The following is a 24,848-nucleotide window of genomic DNA, read 5'->3' as shown; positions in this document are numbered from 1 at the left end:
AAAATACTATGCCTTCAATGTTTAAGGAGTTACATAAGTTTTATGGCCTTAGATTGCTTTGTGTTCTGCTAAGAAATGTTATAATGTACTACAGTCTGGGGACTTAAGGGACAAAGTAATTGTACATGGGTTCTATTTTATTTTATTCTATTTATTTTTTGGGGGGGCCACACCTGTTTGATGCTCAGGGGTTACTCCTGGCTAAGTGCTCAGAAATTGCCCCTGGTTTGGGGGGACCATATGGGACGCCGGGGGATCGAACTGCGGTCCTTCCTTGGCTAGCGCTTGCAAGGCAGACACCTTACCTCTAGCGCCACCTCACCGGCCCCAACATAAATTCTTTAAAAAAAAAAAAAAAGAATAAAGATGCATACCCTACATCCCATATAATCCCCTAACTTTCCCCAATTTCAAACTGTACTACAAAGTGGTAGTTAAAAAAAAAAAAAAAACACAACGTATTTGGAATACAGATTGAATCTTGGTGGGTTTTTTTTTTTTTTTTCCAGTCACACCTGGCAGCACTCAGGGGTTACTCAGAAATTGCTCCTGGCAGGCTCAGGAGACCATATGGGATGCCGGGATTCTTTTGCAGGAAAGGCAAATGCCTTACCACCATGCTATCTCTATCTCTCCCGCCCCATGAATACAGATAGAATCTTATATTGGTCAACAGACTTGACTATCCTGAGGCAGACCCTCAAGTATAATATCAGTTAATCTTTGATAAAGGAGCAAGAAACATGAAGTGGATCAAGGAAAGTCTCTTCAACAAGTGGTGCTAGGAAAACAAACAAACAAAGAAGATCTCAAACTTCTAACCCCATGCACAATAGTCAAATCAAAATGGATTAAAGACTTTGATAATAGACCTGAATACATAAAGTACATTGAGGAAGATACATGACATTGAAGCTAAAGACATCTTCAACAATGAAACACTACTGACCAAGCAACTGGACGCAAAGATAAACAAATGAGACATTAAACTAAGAAACTTCTTGGGTGGGAGAGATAGCATGGAGATAAATTGTTTGCCTTGCATACAGAAGGACTGTGGTTTGAATCCCGACATCCCATATGGTCCCCGTGCCTGCCAGGAGTGATTCTGAGCATAGAGCCAGTAGTAGCCCCTGAGCGCTGCTGGGTGTGCCCCAAAAACAAAACAAAACAAAAAAACCTAAGAAATGCCTGTACGGGGCAAGAGAGTTAACGTAGAGGTAAGGTGTTTGCCTTGCATGCAAAAGGACCGTGGTTCAAATCCCGGCATCCCATATGATCCCCCGAGCCTGCCAGGAGTGATTTCTGAGTATAGAGCCAGGAGTAACCCCTGAGTGCTGCCGGGTGTGACCCAAAAACAAAAAACAAAACAAACAGAACAAATTGTAAATTGAGCTCTGATATGATCCAACACTACCACTCTTAGGAATATACCCTAAGAACACAAAAGCACAATACAAAAATGGCCTCTGCACTCCTATGTTCATTGCAGTGCTATTTACAATAACAAGAATCTGGAAACAACTCAATGACCAACAACAGATGAGTGGCTAAAGAAATTATGGTACATCTACGTAGTAAAATACGATGCAACTGTTAGGAAAAATGCTTCATTTTCATGGCTTCCATGAAATTTGCCTATGCATGGATGAAAATGGAGACTATTATGCTAAGTTAAATGAGACTGATGGAGAGAGAGATAGACATAGAATCTCATTCATCTGTGGGATTTAAGAAAAATAAAAGACAGTAGATAATAAAATACCCAAAGGTAATAAAATCACAGACCTGAATGACCAGCCCACAATATGAAGCTTACCAAAAAGAGTGGTGAGTGCAGTTAGAGAGTAACTGCATTGATAACTAACCCTAACAATGATAGTGAGAGAGAGAAATAGAATGCCTTTTATGAAGATGGGCAGGTGGGTGCGGATGAAGTAAAGGGGAACATTGTTTTCTGGAAAGTTTCACTGGTGATGAGTGCTATACATTTTATTACTGAAACTATGAGCATTATTGTTACCAAGGTTCTTAAATAAAAAATCACAAAAAAAGAATACTAAATTGTATAATACTAATAAAATTGCAATATGGTCCTGTATATTTAAATAAGGGAATGGACATAAAACCAAATTGTAGGCCAATTATCCTTATACTTATTTCAAAGTGTTTGGTATTAAAAAAAGGTAGAAACAAAGTCACATGTCAAAAATCTCAAAAATTGGAAAGGCAAACAACAGATTAGTATCTGAGCCCAAACAACAATTTCTTGACAGAAGCAAGCAAGCAGATATCTCTGAATCCTCAAAGTTGTGATCAGCACTCTATATCAAGGACCAAGCTCAGCTGTAGCTACAACATATGTATCCTATGTCTACTACACGTGAGTAATTGTTACAGGCTTTAAAATTTTCTCTTCATTTTGACTTTTGTTAATTGCTTATGTAACTGTTTTATAATAATTATACCTAGTTGTTAAATTTTTAGAAGAATGATTGGAGAATATACTCAGAAGTACTAAGGGCTTACTTTTGTTTTTGAGCTCAGGATTCTCTACTAGTAGGGCTCAAGGAATCATATGTGCTGCCAGCAATAAAACGTTGGTCAGCCATTTGCAAAATAAGTGTCTTATTGTGTCTCCTGCCTCAACACCCAGTTTTATATCCTATTCTGTTGCTTAGATATAACTTGCTTGATACGGTATTCACATACAAAATTCTTTAAGAACATTTCATTAGAGTAGCTCTTAAAATTGTTCTATATTTACCCTTTACATTGTTAAGAATTGATCATTGTTAAGAACTCCCGGGCCGGGAAGGTGGCGCTACAGGCTAGGTGTCTGCCTTGCAAGCCGATGGACCGCGGTTCGATCCCCCGGTGTCCCATATGGTCCCCCAAGCCAGGGGTGATTTCTGAGCGCATAGCCAGGACTAACCCCTGAGCGTCAAACGGGTGTGGCCCAAAAACCAAAAAAAAAAAAAAAAAAAAAAGAACTCCCAAATAAATTGTGTTGGTATAAACCGTATTGATATTTCTTATGTTTAAATTTAAATCGGAAAAAAAATTAAACATTTTTTGGAATTAATATTCCAAACTTTCAACCATAAACCTATTGAATGACAATGTAAACTATGTATTTGTCAAACATGGTTTCCAAAACACTGAGTGAATGAGAATTGTTGGCATTGTTTTATATTTTCGCAAATGTATTTAATGTCTGAGAATAAAAGAAACCATACTAAAAAAAAAAAGAAAAAAGAAATGCCTGTACCTCAAATGAAATGATAGCCAGGATACAAAAGACATTTCATGGATTGGGTGAATTATTTTTAATATTTTTATAAGTATATAACATTATTATGTATAAAAATATAAAATTTTTTTGCTTTTTGGGCCACACCCTATGATGTTCAGGGATTACTCCTGGCTATGCACTTAGAAATCGCTCCTGGTGGAGATAGAACCAAGGTCCGTCCTGGATCAGCCGAATGCAAGGCAAAAACCCTACTGCTGTGCTATTGTTCCAGCCCCCAAAATTTGAATTTTATACACATATACATATATATCACAAATATATATTAGATATACTAGGTTGGAGAAATAGCACAGTGGGTAGGGTGTTAGCCTTGCATGCAGCCAACCAATGTTCGATCTCTGGCATCTCATATAGTCTAAGCACTGTCAGGAATGGCCTCTGAGCACCGAGCCAAGGGTAATCCCTATGCACTGCTGGGTGCTGCCTAAAAACCAAAAAATAAAGAAAAAAGAAAAGAAATATATAGTGTGGTAGTGATAGTTAACAACAATGAATGAAGAAGGCAAGAGGACTAGTTCATGGTAGGAAGCTTGTTACAAAGTGTGAGTGAGGGAGTGTAGTTAGGACAGAGAAGGGACTACTATAACAGTAATAGATGGAAATGATCATTTGACAAGAACTGGGTGCTCAGAAATAAAGTGATATGCATGATGTATAATCAATATTGCAAACCACAGTGCCTAAAAGAAAAAAGAGTTGAGGAAAAAGGGGATATGGGAGAGAGGAGTAAGGGGCAGAAAAAGAAAAAATGAGGGAGAAGAGGAGCAAGATGAAGAGGAAGTCTGTCATAGAGGAGGCTGGGAGGAGGGCTGCCTCTATGGGAGGGACACTGGGGACATTGGTGGTGGTGGGAACTGTGCACTGAGGAAGGGCTGGGTGCTGGAACTTCGTATGACTGAGCTCAGTAGCTTTGTAACTGTGTATCTCACTATGATTCAATTAAAAAATTTATTGGGGCCGGTGAGGTGGCACTAGAAGTAAAGGTGTCTGCCTTGTAAGCGCTAGCCAAGGAAGGACTGCAATTCGATCCCCCGGTATCCCATATGGTCCCCCCAAGCCAGGGGCAATTTCTGAGCGCTTAGCCAGGAGTAACCCCTGAGCATCAAATGGGTGTGGCCCAAAAACAAACAAACAAAAAAACAAAACAAACAAAACAAAAAAGATAGGAAGAAAATTTGGGGCCAGCGAGGTGGCGTTAGAGATAAGGTGTCTGCCTTGCAAGCACTAGCCAAGGAAGGACTGCAGCTCGATCCCCCGACATCCCATATCGTCGCAATTTCTGAGCGCTTAGCCAGGAGTAACCCCTGAGCATCAAACAGGTGTGGCCCGAAAAACCAAAAAAAAAAAAAAAATTATTGGGAGGTCTTGGCAAATGTCATGTAAACTTTCTGATAGGCTAAAAAATCTAATGACTAGTAAATGTGTGAGACATACAGAGTTAATGAAGGAAGATGACATGGAGATGAAGGTAGAGATATGAGCAATGCAGTGACAAGCCAAGAACACAAAGAATTATTAGTAGTTACTGGAACTTGGAAGGTGTAATGTAAATGGAATGGACATGTAAGGCACACTTTGATCTTTCCCTTCAAAGGTCAAGTTTGCAGCTACTTCATCTGTGAGTTATGTTACCCATCCCATTTCCTACTCCTCCAGAAAAGTTAACAAAAGCCATATGGGGGCTGGAGTGATACACAGTGATAGGGCGTTTGCCTTGCATGCGGCTAAAAACCAGGAAGGACCTGAGTTCAATACCTGGCATCCCATATGGTCCCCCAAGCCAGGAGCAATTTCTGTGCGCATAGCCAGGAGTAACCCCTGAGAGTCATTGGGTGAGGCCAAAACCAAACAACCAAAACCAAAACAATAAAAAACCAATAATAATAATAAAAAAAATCCAAAGCCATTATGGTACTCTACTCCCATTACCTCAAAAAACATTCCTCAAAGATTTTTACGGCATATTATTTCCTAGCTTCAGTGTCATCCCTAGAGATGCTTGGAGTCCATTGAGACCAGCCACTAATAGCATTAAAAAAATTTTTTTTTGCTATGTGGGATGCGGAGATTCTAACCACTGTCCATCCTGGATAGGCTGCATGCAAGGCAAACCCTACCGCTGTGCTCTCTCCGGCCCCTTTGCTGTTTTTTTTTGTTTTTGGGCCACACTGGGTAGTGCTCAGGGATGCTAGAAAGAATTCAGGCAGCCTCAAGGCAAGTACCTTACCTGTTATACTATCTTTGAATATTGATTTTCTGTGGTATGAGATTGAAAAGCTGAACTCTGGGACTGAAGAACTTGGTATACACATGAATGATGCTAAGTTACAGCTCTTCTAGGTAGTCCAAGCCTCTCCTCTACCTAAATTTCTGACTCATGGGTGCCTTCTCTCATAAAATAAAAACAACAATCCTCACTTACCAAGCTGGTGTCTTCTGCTGCCCTTTTTGAGCCATGTTAAGCCCAGTTTTGCACCTGTTTGTCCATGTGGCTTGTTCCATGTTGTCACATAGCTCTCAGGACACCTTCCCAATCCACTCTATCCTTTAATATGTGACTGTCAGCCTGTCCACATCTGAGACAATGTCCTTTCACTCATCATTGCCCTGCACAGGTTTCCTGATATACACTTGATACTCATTCTGGACAAAACCAGGACCTTCAGGTATATAATAGGATAGTGGGCAGAGGGGATGAGTATGGAGAGGTCACAGGAAGACCCCAGTCTTCTCTGTGACCTCAGATAAACACTTCCAGACACGAAAGCAGGAAATGTGTGCAAAGACGTCCCAAGTGTCACTTAGTATGCATTGTTTAGGAACGTGTATGTCCAAATGAACATGGTGGGGCCCACCCATGTCCTGATGAACATCCTGTGGCCCACCCTAATTGTCAATCCATGTCCAGAGCACCCAAAGCCTGCTGCACCATGGCCACTCCCTGAGATGCACTCCCAACTGCATAGACAGCAGCACAGCACCCCCTGTGCTCAGGGGAGCTCAAACCCTCCCAAAGGCTAAGGAACAGCCAGGATTGTCTTAGACATGACACTGAGATAAATTCAGATAAATTTCTTTACATCCAGTGTGTCCAGTCCATCCTGGAGACTCCCAAAGAAAATGCCCTTCATAGCCTCCACCATACAGAAATACATGGGACAGACAATGGGGCACACAGACTTTATTCCAGCCCAGCCCAGTCAGCCAGCCCCCTCGGCACTGAGGAAGACTCTCTTGTGTGCAGTGTTGGTGTAGGGGTGCCAGCGCCATTCCACATCTGCTGTGGCCTCTTGTTCAAGTGTGCCCAGGCGGATCATGTACACTGAGAGAAGAGAAGAGGGGAGAAGCTGTTACCCACATAGCCAGCACCCCCCACCATACCACACCCTGCCCATGTAAGCAACAGAGACAAAATCTTACACTTCATCTCAAAGCGAGGTCCAACCTCTGTCAGCTCCACATTGCGGTGGTCAGTCTTTTTGTACACATGATGCCTGGGCAAAGAGAGGTAGATGGAGGTTAGGGCTGGCAGAGAGTAGTTGTACACCAATAAGGAATAGCTGTGTGGACCAGGTAATACAGTGGGCAGGGCATTCACCTTGCATAATACCTGGCACTGCATACAGTGACCAAAACCCTTACCAGGAATAATTCCTGAGTACCACTTGAGCACCCAAAACAAAATAAACAAAAATAAGCCAAAAAAAACTTGGCCCAAAGGTACTTGCATTGCAAGTGGCAGACCTGCAGTAAATCCTCAGCACCACAAATGATCTCCTGGCCTTGCCAGGAGTGATCCCGCAAGAGTGCTGGGTAAGGCCCCAAACCAAAATTAATAAAGCAAAAGCTAAACCTAAATAGTAGCAGTTCACAACTAGTCATAATGGCCCTCTGGCATCCAGTCCCTGGCCATACCGAAAGGAGATATAGTCATCCTGGTTTGCGAAGGTGATAACCCGGTGACTGTCATCTTTGGGTACGGGGAACAGGTAACGGAGTATGTCAGAGACCTGGGGCAAAGGAAGGAGAGCAGTGAATGTCTGGCTCAGGTCTTCAGGCCCCAACCCTCACCCCAAGGACCTCGACTCACACGCTTGCCCAGACGGGAAGAGAAGCCATGCATGATCAGGTGTGGCTTGGCCTCTGACATGGTGCCCAAGTTGGGGATATCATGCCGCATGACCACGTTGCACAGAGTGAAGTAGGCGGTGGGCCCAAAGGGCAGGTGACTGACAATGAAACCCACTAGGAGTGGGGGGACAGGCTCTCAGAGACCCCATTTGATTATAGGAACCCTCACCCCACACACCCCAACTTCCTTCCACCATTCTCACCAGGCGTGCCTCTGTGCTCATGAACTACCAACAGGTCCGTGACACCATTGGCTTTGCAGGCCCGTACCAGGGCTCCCACCTCATGACGGCCACGGTTCATTCGCTGGGCACCCGGGAATACCAACTTCAGTTCCTGAACACGAACATGCTCCAGTCAGTACCAAGCCTATAGGTGCTTAGCAGCTATCACTAGCCTTTCCATGCTGTACCTTAGCAAACATCTTGAGGCGAGAACTGGGGTCACGGGAGGTTGTAATCATGATTTTGGGATCCTCAACCCCAGCCCATCGGTATTCATCATCCATGTGGCTGGTGACACCTAATGGGAGCATGAAGGGTAAGAACGTAATGTTGTTGAGGAAATTGGAGGGCCAACTCTAAGTAGAGAAATGTGGGCAATACCATCAATGATGGGATAGCTTGCACCTGCACTGAGTGGTAGGATGGCCACCCAGGATACTAAGAGCACAGACATGACAAAGGAGCTCAAGTTAGACATCTGAATTAATCTGAGATCATTTCAGCTATGTATTAATCACAGAGGCTACTTGCTTCCATGTTCTATTTCAAGACTAATTTCTATTAAGGTCATAGATGATCAATTTCTTTCCCCTCAGGTCATGTGTATGGTTGTGATCCCTCCCATGTTTGTTGAATGATGTAAGTAAAGCATTTCAAGTACTGAAAGCAGGGATGGAGACGTGGGTACTGACTGCCCTCGCAGAACTCACAATCTAGCAAAGGGGCAGTTCACAAACAAAGCAGAGTGTAGTGAGGGGGTTACTGTATAAAATATGTTACAAAAACAGGACCAAAAGTCTGAGGGAAGGTTCTCAAAGGGTCATAAGTGCAGTGCTATGAGGACACCTGGGGGATAGTTGCTGGAGCAAGGTGTTGAAAGAAGGAAGTAGGGCCCGGAGAGATAGCACAGCGGTGTTTGCCTTGCAAGCAGCCAATCCAGAACCAAAGGTGGTTGGTTCGAATCCCGGTGTCCCATATGGTCCCCCGTGCCTGCCAGGAGCTATTTCTGAGCAGACAGCCAGGAGTAACCCCTGAGCACTGCCGGGTGTGGCCCAAAAACCAAAAAAAAAAAAAAAAAAAAAAAAAAAAAGAAAGAAAGAAGGAAGTAGAGGCTCATCCAGTTGAATACAGGGAGAGGACCCTTTGGCAAGGTAAATATGCGAAAGTTACCTTCAGCGCCAGCATCGTCAAACTCCAGGGATTTCTGCAAGGCCAAAGCCTCCCGGCGCAATTCAGTGGGAATCAGACGATTCTCTGCAAAGAAGACAGGGCGGAGTGAGATATACAAGGAACTCTCAGTTACTGAAGCCCTTTGGCTTGTGAACTTGCTAGAAGAGATCTTTTATGGGGGGAGGACCACACCAGAAGTACTCAGGGCTTACTCCTGGCAGTGCTTAAAAGACCAAATAGGATGGCAGGCTTGGGTCATATATAGGTCATATAGGATCTGGGTCAGCCATGTGCAAGGAAAGAGCCTGGCCCACTGTATTAATATCTCTGGCTCCTAGAAAGACCCTTCCTATTCCTTTTAGAGTAGAGAGGCAATTCAGGATCAGAGGAGAGGGGATTAGGGAAACATTTGTCTAGCTGCCTAAGTGTTAGGAGAAACTATATTCTTGTTTCCTGGATCTCAGGACTTGAGGACTTGCTACATATTTAGCCATGATTTGCTTTTATAGTCAGAACAATTTTTATTTTCTTTTTCAGTTTTGGGGCTACACTCAGCAGTGCTCAGGGATTACTACTGTAATCCCTAGGAAATTCCTGGCAGACTTGAGAGACTATATGGGATGCAGGCATCAAAATCAGAAGAACCGGGGCCGGGAGAGATAGCATGGAGGTAAGGTGTTTGCCTTTCATGAGAAGGTGATTGGTTCGAATCCCAGCATCCCATATGGTCCCCCGAGCCTGCCAGGAGGAGTAACCCCTGAGCACTGCCGGGTGTGACCCAAAAACCAAAAAAAGAAAAAAATCAGAAGAACCACATGCAAGGCAAGTGCCTTACATGCTGTACTCTCTCTCTCTCTCTCTCTCTCTCTCTCTCTCTCTCTCTCTCTCTCTCTCACACACACACACACTTTTTAATTTTAAAGATTAAATACCAACTGTCATTTCTACATAAAGGTGGACTAGAATCTTTAAAGTCCTCTGACAAAACTGGTAACTATAACACTCGGAGTCAAAAAATGTCTTCTGAAATAAAGCTGGAGCCGGCAGAGCAGCAGCACAATCACTTTGGAGCATAGAGCTACTGAGTACAGTCATGAATCTCAGCATACCCTGGAGAAAGTCTTCCACACAGAAAATACTTCTTAGACAAGTTATGAACCTAAATTTAAAGTCATTTCCCAAATATAACCACAAGAGACTCAATTTCCAAATGGAGCTCTAATTTACAAATGGAGCTTTACCCAGTTGCAAAATAATGCAAATATTTTGGGAGCCAAGCTCTTGGAACACAAAGGAAACATGTATCTGACCATTACCTCCTTCATAAAAAGGACATAAAAGGTAGGGTTGAGGCCGAAGTGATACCACAGCGGGTAGTGCATTTGCCTTTTACATGACTGGCATTCCATTTGGTACCCTGAGCTTCCAGGAGTGAGTCCTAAATACACAGTCATGACTAATCCCTGCATACTCTGGGTATGGCTCAAAACCCACCACCATCACCACCAACAACAAAAAAGCCCCATGATAGCTAGTTTAAAATAAATTTTTGTGCTATAGGAAAATTTACAAGAGTAAAGACTATAATATTTGTAAATCAGTTGGAGTTTGAAAAAGGAAGTCTAGTTAAAAAGTCTACAGACGGGCCGGAAATATAGCACAGCAGCATCTGCCTTGCAAGCAGCCGATCCAGGACCAAAGGTGGTTGGTTCAAATCCCCGTGTCCCATATGGTCCCCCAAGCTTGCCAGGAGCTATTTCTGAGCAGACAGCCAGGAGTAACCCCTGAGCACCGCCAGGTGTGGCCCAAAATCCAAAAAAAAAAAAAAAAAAGTCTACAGACAAGGGCCGGAGAGATAGCATGGAGGCAGGGTGTTTGCCTTGCATGCAGAAGAACGGGTGGTTCGAATCCCAGCATCCCATATGGTCCCCCCAGCCTGCCAGGAGCAATTTCTGAGCATAGAGCCAGGAGTAACCCCTGAGCGCTGCAGGATGTGACCCAAAAACCAACCCCCCCCCAAAAAAAAAAAAACAAAAAAACAAAAAAAACAGTCTATAGACAAAACATCTAAGTTTTTAACCTATGAAGAAAATTCCTCCATATAAAAAACCCTTGCCATTAACCCCTACATTCTAGAATTTGAGCAAAATCACTCTGGAGCACAGCACTCACAAAACAAATAAAAAGACAAGCCTGCAACTGAAAAATGGGAGACCCAATTTGAAAGAATTTCAGAAGAGGTGGTATCTATGAGGCATTCCAGCACCAGGCAGTCTGGTCCTTTCCATGAGTACCAACCCTCAAAGGTGATATTAATTTAGATCCCACTTCTTTTTTTTTTGGGGGGGGGGTGCCACACCTGGCGGTGCTTAGGGGTTATTCCTGGCTGTCTGCTCAGAAATAGCTCCTGGCAGGCACGGGGCACCATATGGGACACCGGGATTCGAACCAACCACCTTTGGTCCTGGATCGGCTGCTTGCAAGGCAAACGCCGCTGTGCTATCTCTCTGGGCCCTAGATCCCACTTCTGACCATCGATCAGAAGTGATCACATATTTATGGAGGATTAAGGAAACTATTTTTTTTGTTTGTTTGTTTGTTTTTGTATCACACCTGGCAGCGCTAAGGGGTTACTCCTGGTTCTGTGCTCAGAAATTGATCCTGGCAGGCACGGGGGACCATATGGGATGCCGGGATTCGAACCATCGTAGGTCCTGGGTCGGCCGCTTGCATGGCAAACGCCCTACCACTGTGCTATCTCTCCGGCCTCTAAGGAAACTAATAAGGGAACTATTTAATGTAGAAACTTAAAAAATGTTCCCCATCAATGGTAGCATTTTCTAGATTGTTGTAGGAAGAAAAAAAGAAAATGTAGTTAAGTGGTTAGAAAGAAAACTATAAATTAGTTTAAAAGGGTTGTGAAAGAGAGTGCTCAAAAAATTGAGCACAGAGAAGAAAACACAGAGGTTAGAGGAGATTGCTGTCAAGTAGGAAGTGGCCTGTAGTTCCTGTTCCTCTACATTTGCACTCCCAGCTGTGTGTGGTAGCTTATAGTGACCAAGAGAACAGCCTATAAAGACAGATCAGCTTTCAGAAGGAAAAAAAGTCTATGCTTAACTTACATCTGCTACATAAATATACCAAATTCCAAGTATACATTTCTTATTCTGCCTGGAGACTGAAAATCTTGTGCCCATTATGTCAGATGACAACTTTAATATAGTTCTCTTAACAAAGACTAGTTTGTTCTAATTGTATTTAAGGTGAAGGTCAACGTACTTTGTAGTGGCTCAGTCACCTTTAGGTATCCCTTAACCCTTGATTCCAAAAAAAAGTAATATTCTTTTCCTTCACTGAACATAGGCAGTGATTATTTTTTAAGTCAGTAACTCACAAATTAGTCTTGGCTATACAAAACTGGTTACTAATTCTATTTGATGGCCACAGTCTACAATCTTTGTGATCATTCTCTGTGTTCAATCGTTCTCCAAGGATTCTTGAAACCAGTGTTATCTCAGTTCAAATAGTAAGCATTTTCCCACCAGAAACTCCAATTTTATTTTTATTTATTGGCTTTTGGCTACACCCAGCACTGCTCAGTATACCTAGGTCTGCACTCAGAAATTACCCCGGTGAGGGGTGAGCGGGCATATGTGGTGCCCGGAATTAACTCCAGGTTTTGGATGTGCAAGGCAAACAACCTACCTGTTGTGCTATTGCTCCAGCTTTTCAAAATATTATTTATTTATTTATTTATTTATATGGTTTTTGGGTCACACCCGGCAGTGCTCAGGGGTTACTCCTGGCTCTATGCTCAGAAGTCGCTCCTGGGGGACCAGGCTCGGGGGACCATATGGGATGCCGGGATTCAAACCACCGTCCTTCTGCATGCAAGACAAATGCCCTACCTCCATGCTATCTCTCCGGCCCCTCAAATCTTATTTTTTTTAAAAAACGCTTCCCTGTCCAGTTGTTATGGAGATGACAAACTTCAAATCTTAGTTTATTATTCACAAGACAGAGAATTAGGAGTGTATGGCTTTTATGCATGTTCATGCAAAATAGGGCAGATTCTGAAAGATGGAGAAAATAGAAGAGTCAGAGGCTGAGACAGATTTTACTAACTGGGTTCTTTATTGAGAAGAACACCTAGGCAAATTCTGATGGTCTCCGCTGAGGCTAGCAGTGTCACTCGTGCTTGCCAACGCATGTAGTATTATATAGCTTGCAATTGGCAGAAAGGTAAGGGGTATGTGCTTAGTCAGATTAAAAATTCTCCATTAAGGGGCTGGAGCCATGGTGCAGGCTGTAGGGCATTTTGCCATAGGTAAGGGTCTCAGTTAGATCCCCCAGCATCCAATATGGTCCTCCAAGACAGGGGCTGAGCGCATAGCTAGGAGTAACCCCTGAGCTTCACTGGGTGTGGCCCAAAAAAACCAAAAACCAAAAAAAAATTTTCCATGGACCCTGCAAACAGGTCGGGTGTGGTTTAGTTATGGCCAGTCCTTATGATTTGTGGTATGGTCAAACATCCTGTTATTTATTCTCTTGCAGCTTTAACCATTATCCAGTGTTCGACCATCACCAGTCCCTCTCCTGGTGAAGGTGTGGACAGCCGAATGATACATTCATATACGGCCCTGACAAAATGTAAACAAGCTATGAAGAGGCTGTGCCCAAGTTATCTTCCAGATTTACTTGCAAATACAGTTTAGATCTACGTGAGTTAACAACTAAACATGCAGAGGAATCATGACAGAAGACACAAACTATTCTCTTGACTTTCTACTGAAGAAAGTAGTAAGACAAACTTGGAAGCAGCTGAATGTCAAATAGGACCACAGAAGAATCTGGGGCGTGGGGAATTAACACTGTAAATAAAACATAGTAAAGTCAGGCCAGGGAGATAGCATGGACTTAGGGCGCTTGCCTCACATGCAGAAGGACTGTGGTTCGAATCCCGGCATTCCATATGGTCCCCCGAGCCTGCCAGGAGCGATCTCTGAGCATAGAGCCAGGAGTAACCCCTGAGCGCTGCCGGTTGTGACCCTACCCGCCCAATGTATTTTGTGTATATGTATATATATGTACATATACATATATACATATGCACATATATGTATATATGTGTATATGTATATATATGTACATATACATATATACATATACACATATACATGTATATGTGTACAGATACTCCTCGCTTAACGACCTACCTGTTTAGCGACCATTCGCACTTACGACCATCTCTTCACCATTATCTTATTTTATTTTAAATATCCTTTTCCATCTTGTACTCTCTACAGTACAGTACTGTGGTATATATGTATGTATATATATACTATGTATGTATATATACTATATGTATAAATGTATATACATATAGTAAAGTCGTAAAAATTTGGGCATTGCCATTTGGACAAGCTATTCATTCCATCTTACAGAAAGGCCATTGCAAACCGGATTGCCTTTGCAAAACAGAACAGGCCACTGGTAAAACAGGACCTTTGCAAACACTGGGAAATTTAGCTAAAGCCCGGGATCAAACGTACCTTCGAGAGCGCGCCGAACTTTCTCTTTCTTTTCCTGGGCGGTCCTCTGAGCTTCTTCACGGGCTTTACGGTACAAGTACTCCCGACGGAGCCGGGCCTCGCGGCGCAGCTGAGAAACATAGGTCCAGTCAAATTCTCTCTCCCACAGCTCTTCCCGGGTCCGAAAAGCACCGTGCCTAGCCTAGCTCCCAAGCGAATCCCCCGAACCTCCCAAACCGGAGTCCAAAGACCCTTCGTACCATTCTTGACAGCAGGTTCCACGTGTGCAGGAGAACCTGGGGATGCTGCTATCGCGACGAGGTTTACTTCCGCTTCCGCCTTCAACCTGAAGCCATCAGGGACGCCACTGTCGTCAGTTGCTATGACAACTGCCCAAAGTTAATATGGCGACCCGCGGGTGGAGTCGCGCGGTGATTGGCCAGTCCGGATTCACTTCCGCTTCCGCATGGAACCCTCCCTTTCCTGGAAGGAGCGTCCAAGCGTCATCGCCCTGGAGAGGTAATCTATTACTGTCATTTATTGCTGTAAAGCAGGATGTACAAATTTTTTAAATTTATTTATTTAAAGAAAATGCATTTCAAACTTGACATAACTGATAATAATACATTTTAGGGAGACCAAAAGCAACATGTTTTTAAAAATAAATAGACAATTGAAAGAAAAACTAAAGAGATGGAAGAGAAAGGAAAGAATATTTTTGAAAATTATTCAGGATGTACACATTTTAAGATGACAAGCAACTAAGATGATCACAACAACCAGCGGCAGGAAGCACTGCCCAACCATTTAAAGAGCAACAGACTGGAGAGTCGTGGCACCTTTGGGGAACTTTCAAATAGCTGCTTCCCTTAACATGGCTTTACATGAAGCTCACCACAAAGAGTGATGAGTGCAGTTAGAGAAATAACAACACTGAGAACTATCATAACAATGTGAATGAATGAGGGAAAAAGAAAGCCTGTCTAGAGCACAGGCGGGGGTAGGGTGGGGAGGAGGGAGATTTGGGACATTGGGGATGGGAATGTTGCAGTTCTGAAAGGGAGTGTTCTTTACATGACTGAAACCCAACCACAGTCATGTTTGCAATCAAGATGTTTAATTAGGGGCCGGACAGAGAGCATGGAGGTAATGAAATAATGGAATAATGTAGTATGGGGCCCGGAGAGACAGCATGGAGATAGAGCGTTTGTTTGCCTTTCATGCAGAAGGTCATTGGTTCAAATCCCGGCATCCCATATGGTCCCCCGAAGCCTGCCAGGAGCGATTTCTGAGCATAGAGCCAGGAGTAACCCCTGAGCGCTGCCGGGTGTGACCCAAAAACCAAATAATAATAATAATAATAATAATAATAATAATAATGTAGTATGATCAACTGTGTCAACAATACTATAGCCTTTAATGTTAAAGGAGTTACATAAACTTTGTGGCTTTAGATTGCTTTGTGTACTGCTAAAGATCTATTTTTAATTTAATTAATCTCTATAGAAAGATATTTAAAAAAACAAACGTTTATGTATTTTATGACATTTTTAGAGTTCATATGTCCTTATCATGATCATGTTTATATCTTTCTAATATGTAGCTATAATATAATATGCTATGTTTAACATATATAGTTTTATCTATATAAATATGAATTTTATATTAGATACAAGTAATAAAGTTAAATTACAGTGTAATAGACCACTAAATGAATAGCTTAAAGAATTAAAAAAAATTGGTTGCCTTCCATTTCTTGTCTTTCTGCAGCTCCTGAAAACTAGCCAGAACTCTCACCCACTAAGCGCGCTGCAATTCCCTAGCGGAGCACAGCGGTGAGTCCATCCCCAAAGTTGTCTAGTTGGATGGGAGGTGTGTTTGCCGCCACTAGCGGTTACCAGGGCAACGCCCGCGGAGGACCCGCCCCCCGCGCGATTCTATTGGCTAGTGCAGGCTCCAACTAAGCTGTGACTGGTTGACGCGAGAGGAGGCCGACTCGACCCGGAAGAGTCATGGCGGTGGTCCCGGACCTGCGGGAAGAGGTCGATGCGCTGCTCCTGCAGCTGTTCAGCGACCTGGAGGAACTGGAGGCGAAGCGGGCGGCGCTGAACACCCAGGTGGAAGAGGTAGGAGCCCGGAGTAGATGAACAGGTAAAAGGGGGCGCCCGGAGGTAAACGAGCCTCCCAAGTTCTTCTCCCTTTTTCCAGGGTTGGTTCTCCCTCTCCAAAGCTCGGTATGCCATGGGGGCCAAGTCGGTGGGCCCGCTGCAGTACGCCTCCCACATGGAGCCCCAGGTCTGCGTCTCCACCTGGTGAGCTAGCTTGTAGGCTGGAGTGGGGCGTTGGAAGTCAGGCCCGGGATTTTCAAGTCTCCATCTAACCCCCTTCTTGCTTTTCAGCGAGGCCCAGGATGGACTTCAGAAGTTCTGGCTTGTTAAAGGTGGCACCCTGACTCCAGAGGAGGTGGGGCCCCAGGAGACAGGTGAGTTACCAAGGGCCAGAGACAACATGCCTAAGACAGATGGAATAAATGATTTTTTTAATTTTTATTATTTTTATTTTTTTATTTTTGTTGTTGTTGTTGTTGTTTGTTTTTTGGGCCACACCCGGCGGTGCTCAGGGGTTACTCCTGGCTGTCTGCTCAGAAATAGCTTCTGGCAGGCACGGGGGACCATATGGGACACCGGGATTCGAACCAACCACCTTTGGTCCTGGATCGGCTGCTTGCAAGGCAAACGCCGCTGTGCTATCTCTCCGGGCCCTAATTTTTATTTGTTTTTTTATTTTTATTTTTTTTTTGGTTTTTGGGCCACACCCGGTGATGCTCAGGGGTTACTCCTGGCTATGCGCTCAGAAGTCGCTCCTGGCTTGGGGGACCATATGGGACACCGGGGGAACCATGGTCCGTCCTAGGCTAGCTCAGGCAAGGCAGGCACCTTACCTTTAGCGCCACCGCCCGGCCCCTAATTTTTATTTTTTAACTTAAAAAAAATGCATTACACAGTTGACATAACTGATAATACGTTTTTAGGAAGACCGAAAGCAACATGTTTTTTTTTTTTTTAAAGAAAGTTGAAAGAAAAACTAAAGAGATGGAAGAGAAAGGAAAGAATATTTTTGAAAACTATTGGCTCACAATGAATTCATTGAAGCACCAGCAGAAACTTTACTAAGCTCTTTTTTTTTTTTTTTTTTTTTTTGGTTTTTGGGCCACACCCGTTTGACGCTCAGGGGTTACTCCTGGCTATATGCTCAGAAATCGCCCCTGGCTTGGGAGGACCATATGGGACGCTGGGGGATCGAACCGCGGTCCTTCCTTGGCTAGCGCTTGCAAGGCAGACACCTTACCTCCAGCGCCACCTACCCGGCCCCCCCTTTTTTTTTTAAAGGGTAAGAGTTAAAAAAAAAAATACAGCACTAACGGTATGAGAGTGGCAAGTGTTCTTTGCATAGGCCCAGCAAAATATGGGTAAAATGGAAGGAAAAAAAACCCTGTCTGTAAATACAAAGTTTAGACCTAATCCCTGAAGTTCTCTGGCATAAGACCGACTCTGGGCTTCATGCATCCTAGGTTGTCCAACCCCTGATTTGGAATAAATGATTTTTATTCAGACTGTTGCAATAAGCGGGACTTATCATTCCTTTCTATAATACATACATCATTAAGCATTTAAAGAAATAAATAGGCATTTTATAGGTAAGGACCTGTGCATATAAGGACAAGTTGGATGGTTGTCACCTGAACAGAAAGTGCCTATTATTGTGTTTCGTTCATTTAACTTAGACAGATTTTTCTGATCTTGGTTAGAATGAGAAGGAGATGTTAGAAGTTGGAGGGTCTGCGCAGCCTGTCAGCCTAGTTAGGCAAAATGGATAAGGTCAGTGTGTGGTCTTAGCACAGACAAATAAGAATATCTTGTACTGGTTTCATGAGAGTGAACAGAATTTCTCATTTAAACTAGTAGGTGGTTCTTTGTGGTACGCTGTTTTCTGAAACAAACCCGTAGGAGAGAATTTTCCGACCATTAGTATTTTTCGTGATCATAAGCTCAAATAAACTTCACCAGTGACCCCCAGAAGACTAAGGTAAGGTACTAAGACCTACAGCTTTTCTTTTTCCAGCACTGCGTAGGAGAAAGGGCATCACCAGCACACCAGAGCCATCGACTTCCCCAGCCCAGCAAGACCCCCTAAACTGGTTTGGAATCCTGGTTCCTCATAGTCTGCGAACGGCACAGGCCAGCTTCAGGGAGGGTAAGCAGCCCCTGCCCATAATCCCCTATGTTTTCTACCTAGGGAAGAGCATTTAAGCACTAATATTCCTAAGAGGTGAGGAGTTATAATACTGGGATTAGCTAACCAAATGCCTTTGAGGTTTTATTCCCATCACAGGCTTCTGCATACTTGCTGTGGTTTTTTTATTCCCTCTGTTTCATTTCTTTGTTGGCAGTAGTACAGATTCATGCTAGATATTAAGGCTATAGTCAAAAACATAAGAAAAAAATCTTTCCCCAAAACCAAAAAAAAAAACCCATAAAACAATCTTTTTTTTTTTTTTTTTTTGGTTTTTGGGTCACATCCGGCAGCACTCAGGGGTTTCTCCTGGCTCTACACTCAGAAATCGCTCCTGGCAGGCACAGGGGACCATCTGGGATGCCGGGATTCGAATCGCCATCCTTCTGCATGCAAGGCAAACACCATGCTATCTCCCCGGCCCCAGAAAAAACTTTATCTGGAATGGTTATTGAAGAGTGTGCAAATAAATAAGTATGCCTAAGTGCCAGGTGGTGAGAAGGAGGAAAAATCAGAAGATGGTGGATGGAGTAGAGGCAGGAGAGAGAGGGGGAAGGATTGTAGTTTTTTTTTTCATATTTGGAGTCTTTATTTTTTTTTAGTGATACTATATTTTCTTTAATTTTTTACGTTAATCTCACTATTTATCTTATTTAGTATTAATTATTTATATTAAATTTATTAATTATTTAAGTTATTAATTAATTTTATTGTATTTTATTTATTAATTTATTATTAATAATAATTATTTATTTTTTGTTTTAACTTATGAGAACAAAGATGCAAAGAAAGAGGACAAGGAAAAGTTACAGTGGAAGGACAATCACCCATAAACAGAATTCTCAGTAATCCCATTGCTGATATCTTAACTTTGAACTTTCTTTTTTTTTTTTTTTTTTTTTTGGGCCACACCCTGTGACGCTCAGGGGTTACTCCTGGCTATGAGCTCAGAAGTTGCTCCTGGCTTCTTGGGGGACCATATGGGACGCCGGGGGATCGAACCGCGGTCCATCCTAGGCTAGCGCAGGCAAGGCAGGCACCTTACCTCCAGCGCCACCGCCCGGCCCCAACTTTGAACTTTCAGCTAAAGAACATTAAGATTTTAGTGATACGATAAAAGAAAAGAGAGACCATAGTATTGACTATTTAACCATTTGTCATTTGATTTATTTTGTTGTTTTCTTTTTTTTTTTTTTTTTTTTTTTGGTTTTTGGGCCACACCCGGTAACGCTCAGGGGTTACTCCTGGCTATGTGCTCAGAAGTTGCTCCTGGCTTGGGGGACCATATGGGACACCGGGGGATCGAACCGCGGTCCTTCCAAGGCTAGCGCAGGCAAGGCAGGCACCTTACCTTTAGCGCCACCGCCCGGCCCTATTTTGTTGTTTTCCATGAAAATTGACGTCTTAGTTTTATCTTCTACTCTTCAATGTATGTCAGATGTCATGTTACATGGAATAATAACACAATCTGGTTTATATAGTTCTATTAAAACATATATATGTGGCAGCGAGTTATCACTAGACCAATTAAGATAACCAAATACAATTATACATTTTTTTTTTGGGCCACACCCGGCGGTGCTCAGGGGTTACTCCTGGCTGTCTGCTCAGAAATAGCTCCTGGCAGGTACGGGGGACCATATGGGACACCGGGATTCGAACCAGCCATCTTTGGTCCTGGATCGGCTGCTTGCAAGGCAAACGCCACTGTGCTATCTCTCCGGGCCCCCATTATACATTTTTAAGTCAGTCTTTCCATTTCAGATCTATCCAGTTCTTTTGGCAGCAATCTTACTGTAATTAAAATTTTTTATTATGACACCATGATTTATCAAATTGTTCAGAATAGTTGTTTAACCCATCACATGTTTAAATAGCAGTCTTAACACCTGGATGACCTTTCCTCTACCAGTGTATTGTTTTCCACTCACAACCCTAGCCTGCTTCCTTGCAGGCACAAATAAATTTACTTCACAGTATTTGTTAAATACAAAGGCAAATGGAATTATCAAAACTTAGATCAGTAAGGATTACTTTGTAGTAGTTATTGCTTATTAATGGTGTTACTAAAATCATTGTTTAAGAATATACTGGGCTGTGACTGATGCTAGTTGAGCCTTGTGTGTTATTGTTTAAGCTCACTGAGCTTGGTGGTCTTTTCTACCCAATTTTCCCATCAGATTGACAATGATTATAGTAGGATGACATTACTACAAAATTTTGAGGTGTTGCACAATCACACGTGGCCCTTTTCAGTCAGGATCTATAGATCTGAACAAGTTTAGTGGCTTGGCAGTTTAGTTGGGGAGCTGGGCTGTTTCTGTGTCTTCAGGCAGAAAATGGACTCTGTCTTCTCCCAATCTTAGAAGGCCCCAAGAATTCACAGTCAGGACCAGTCTAATAGGGAAGAGAGATGGTGGCCATCATTTTCTTTCAGAGCTTATTGGTATAGTTGTGTCACTTTTCTGCCAGAGTAATGGAGAGTATGGGCAGGAGCTACTGAGTTTTCTGGTAATGGGAGTGGGTTGGGGGGACTTTGCCCACCCCTATTACCAGAATATGGGAAATTTATTTTATGAAGGTGGCCTGAAGAGGCCTCTGTGAGGAAAGGAAGGAACTCTGTGTGATCTGTGGAATAGTATTCTAGACAAAATGACCAGATGAGGTAAGAGGCAGGAGGTTAGGTAGATCTAGCTTGGCAGAGATGAGATCACTGGTTTGCAGAACGAGGAGTGTCAGGAACTGAGGTCAGAATTGGCCAGTCTAGATGATCTGTGGGCCACTGTATGACCTATTATCTGAAGAATGAAGGAGTGATTATCTGTGAGCAGGATGAGGTGACAGAAATCTTATAAAAAAAGATAACAGAAGCAGCAGCTTGAAGTGCAAGTGAAGTAGTAGCATAAGGGGTACATGGTGGGAACCTGCTTTTTCAGCAGAGATGCCTGAGGACTTATAACTAGAATCTTGGAATAAGATTATCTCCAATTGGATACCCGTGGGATGCAGTTCCAACTAAGGAAAGTGAATGTGGCTGTGCTCCTAGTACTATGGCATGGAAATTCTGAGCAGGTGGTTGAGCATACAATACTTAGAGTTTGGAAGAGATTCAGGAATCCAGCACGAGATGAGATTTAAATTTCCAAGCTGCTAGTTCAAATGCAACATTCAAACTGAGATAAGTTTGAGAGAGGGTCTGTGAATATAAGCAAAAGTTGTAGGACAGGAAGGGGGAACCAATCTAGGAGACTGAGAGGCAACAATGAAGTAGGAGCAACAGCCAGAGATTAAAGTATCCTAGAGACTCCAGGGGAATGTTTCCTGCAGATGGGTGGTCATCCAGTTCTGCAGCGAATTAAGTGGGCAGAGAGAGCTCAGGTGAGTGAACTGGGTCATGTGACTGGCCCAGAGGACTTGACACTCGCCATTCTAATAGGGGTATCAGAAAAGCTGGTCATATTGGTCACTTATATGGGTCACTTTAGGGCCAAAGAGAACAGGAAGGAAAAAGAACACGTTAGAGACTGATAAAGGAGGACTGAAGGGAATGAAGGCAAGAGACTGTTGTAATCTGAATTTTTCTTTCCTAATGAGTTATAGATTGGAAAGTCTTTTGAGGAAGTGACACTTAATGAAATATTTAATAGAAGTGGTGTGAACATAACGAATTAGTTCTCAAGTAGGCCATAACTCGAACATATTAGGAATAATGTGGAGGGCGGTTGGGGTTTTTCAATTCATGGGGATGTTCAAAGTCAAGGACACCCCAAGATACTATGATGACCATCACCCCTCTTTTAGGCCTGAAGCTGGCTGCAGACATGGCGAACCTTCAGACTCGAATTGACTGGAGCCAGAAGCAACTCCGGGAACTCCAGGAAAAACTCAGGCTTCAGAAATGTGGGGATGTACAACCTGTGACCACTGCAGCAGGACACTGACTGCCATTCCAAATGACTCCCTGTATGAGTGACACAGATGTCTTTCCATGTGACATACCCATCTCAGCAATAAACTGTCCTTCCACATGATCTTCCTGTGTCAGTGACATAGCTGCCCTTGCATGTGACCATCCGGTTTCAGGCCTTTCTCATATACTGTTCCTACCCCTACCCTATCAAAGTCTCTTAATATTTTCTTGTCTGCACCTATTTTTGTTTAAAAAAAAAAAACTTGAACAGTTTAAAGAAATAAAATGAGGTTGAAAGTCCCTACTATGAACTTCTACATTTGTCTTTTCATAGTTTGTCTTTGGGGTCACAGTACAATTGACATTCAGGGATCACTCCTGTGATATATGGGGGTCCCAGGACCAAACCTGGCTTAGCTATGTGCAAGGTAAGTGCTTTGCCCACTGTTAGCTGCCTCTTAAGACACACTTATAGGGAACAGTAATGGTTTATTCTAGCAAACTAGAATCACTTCATGGACAGATCAGCTGGGCTTTGATTATGGGATAGTATACTGCACACCTCGGTAGGGTAAGACAAAGAAGTGTTCAGTTTTGCTAAATTCTCAACTGCTTTTTGGGAACTACAGCGATAGTACAGTGGGCTCTGTGCTTGTCTTGCACAGCCAGCGTGAATTTAATCCCCACATGGTCCTCTAAACCCTTCTAGGATCGAGCCCTGAGCACAGAGCCAGGAATAAACTCTGAGCACCTCTGGGTGTGGCCCCAAACCAAATCAAAATAAAAACCAAACTGATTTTTGTGGGTATGGTGCTTGTCTTGGATGTGGCTGACCCTATTTTGAACCCTAACATTGCTGATTGTGCCCTATGCAATAGGTCACTAGGAGTGACTGTACTATCTATGTGTGGCCCCCTCAAATTTTTTTTTTTTTTTTGGCTTTTGGGTCACATCCAGCACACCCAGCAGCACTCAGGGGTTACTCCTGGTTCTAGGCTCAGAAATCGCTCCTGGCAGGCACAGGGGACCATATGGGATGCCGGGATTTGAACCACCGTCCTGCATGCAAGGCAAATGTCTTACATCCATGCTATCTCTCTGGTCCCCCAAATTTGTTTTTGATAAAGGAAAAATCATACACAATAGCAAATCAGGATATTATGATTCCCTGTCAATAAAAACCAAACACCCTTCTGTGTGTTTTAAGTCACAAAATAAAATAGATGTGAGTTAGATTTTCAAGGAAACAAAGCAGAGGCTTTTAGGAGTTTTGATTTTTTTCTTTTACTATAAAATATAGTTATACATATTACAATATACACTATAATAGTTCATAAACTTTTAGCCAAGTATTTCCTTTTAAGTAAAGTGCCATTTGTTATATTCCTGTTTCATAATTTTTGTTCTTGGGGGTCTTAAAATATTGACCTAGCACCAGTGAGGTATGAATGAGACTTCAATTATTGCAACTATTTTCATACTTAGTGAGACCACATTCTGGGGCCAGAGACAGAGATGATCTCTCCTTAGTAATGGACAAATCGATCCCCATCTTTATTTCTGTAGTGGAAGATGAAGACAGATACAATCATGGAACACATGAGGGTCTTCTTCAAGACGAGGCACCTTTTAACAAGGAGAGGATTTTGCAACCAAGTTCTGGCAATCCCTGGAGGAAGATCTCCAATGTGTATCCTGGGAAAGACACGCAGGGGGCAGGCAATAGATAATGTACAGTATTTTGCAAACAATTTGGATGTGACTGTCCTGATGAAAATAGGGTCAAAATTTCCTTTGAAGAGGCATTTCTGCTGGGAGCAATGGTTGGGAGTTTTGATAGTCTTGTTTGTAAAATTTTTCTCAGCAATGAGATCAAGCTTCTTAATATTAAGGGCTAATTGTATTTTCAGCATTTATTTTCCAACTTGTCTGATACATATTTTTTTAGCAATTTCTAGGACATCTTTTATTTTAATATAAATCTTTAAGCACCATGATTACAAGAATGTTTGTAGTTGGGTTTTAGTCATAAACAGAATATCCCCCTTCACCAACGCAACATTCCCACCACTAATACCCCCTACCCCCACCCCTGCCTATATTCTCGACAGACATTCTACTTCTCTCATTCTTTAACATTATCATGCTAGTTTTAGTGTAGTTTTTTTCCTAACAGCATTCACCACTCTTTGTGGTGAGCTTCAAATTGTGAGCCAGTCCTTCTGGCCCTTCCAGCCCTTAACTCTATTGTCTCTGGGCCTTATTACAGTAAT

The 24,848-nt window shown here is 42.9% G+C and overlaps 2 protein-coding genes across 2 annotated transcripts; one reads left to right on the top strand and one right to left on the bottom strand.

The window, feature by feature from the left end:
* Window positions 1–6,482: 6,482 nt before the first annotated feature.
* On the bottom strand, window positions 6,483–14,674 carry IMP4 (IMP U3 small nucleolar ribonucleoprotein 4). Its single transcript, XM_049784167.1, has 9 exons — window positions 14,633–14,674; window positions 14,394–14,502; window positions 8,842–8,925; window positions 7,860–7,969; window positions 7,651–7,783; window positions 7,407–7,561; window positions 7,232–7,326; window positions 6,737–6,810; window positions 6,483–6,638 (listed from the first exon to the last, which is right to left on the bottom strand). The coding sequence occupies exons 1-9, from the start codon at window positions 14,633–14,635 to the stop codon at window positions 6,517–6,519; spliced, it is 885 nt and encodes a 294-aa protein (XP_049640124.1). The 5' UTR covers window positions 14,636–14,674; the 3' UTR covers window positions 6,483–6,516.
* A 1,610-nt stretch (window positions 14,675–16,284) lies between these two features.
* CCDC115 (coiled-coil domain containing 115) lies at window positions 16,285–22,882 on the top strand. Its single transcript, XM_049784218.1, has 5 exons — window positions 16,285–16,498; window positions 16,581–16,684; window positions 16,772–16,854; window positions 18,495–18,626; window positions 22,467–22,882. The coding sequence occupies exons 1-5, from the start codon at window positions 16,385–16,387 to the stop codon at window positions 22,604–22,606; spliced, it is 573 nt and encodes a 190-aa protein (XP_049640175.1). The 5' UTR covers window positions 16,285–16,384; the 3' UTR covers window positions 22,607–22,882.
* Window positions 22,883–24,848: the final 1,966 nt, after the last annotated feature.

The sequence above is a fragment of the Suncus etruscus genome, chromosome 1, assembly GCF_024139225.1.
Source record: "Suncus etruscus isolate mSunEtr1 chromosome 1, mSunEtr1.pri.cur, whole genome shotgun sequence".
NCBI classification, from domain to species: domain Eukaryota; kingdom Metazoa; phylum Chordata; class Mammalia; order Eulipotyphla; family Soricidae; genus Suncus; species Suncus etruscus.
The sequence above is the reverse complement of the archived record's forward strand: the minus strand, read 5'-3'. Positions and strand labels throughout refer to the sequence as shown.

Excerpts from the sequence above, each read along its gene's own strand:
- IMP4 (XM_049784167.1), bottom strand. Across the intron at positions 8,926-14,393 it reads AGTTCGGCGCGCTCTCGAAG|AGAATCGTCTGATTCCCACT; the intron begins GTACGTTTGATC and ends TCTTCTTTGCAG. Across the intron at positions 6,639-6,736 it reads ACCTCGCTTTGAGATGAAGT|TGTACATGATCCGCCTGGGC; the intron begins GTAAGATTTTGT and ends CTCTTCTCTCAG.
- CCDC115 (XM_049784218.1), top strand. The coding sequence starts at position 16,385 with ATGGCGGTGGTCCCGGACCTGCGGGAAGAGGTCGATGCGCTGCTCCTG. Across the intron at positions 16,499-16,580 it reads TGAACACCCAGGTGGAAGAG|GGTTGGTTCTCCCTCTCCAA; the intron begins GTAGGAGCCCGG and ends CCCTTTTTCCAG. Across the intron at positions 16,685-16,771 it reads CAGGTCTGCGTCTCCACCTG|CGAGGCCCAGGATGGACTTC; the intron begins GTGAGCTAGCTT and ends CTTGCTTTTCAG.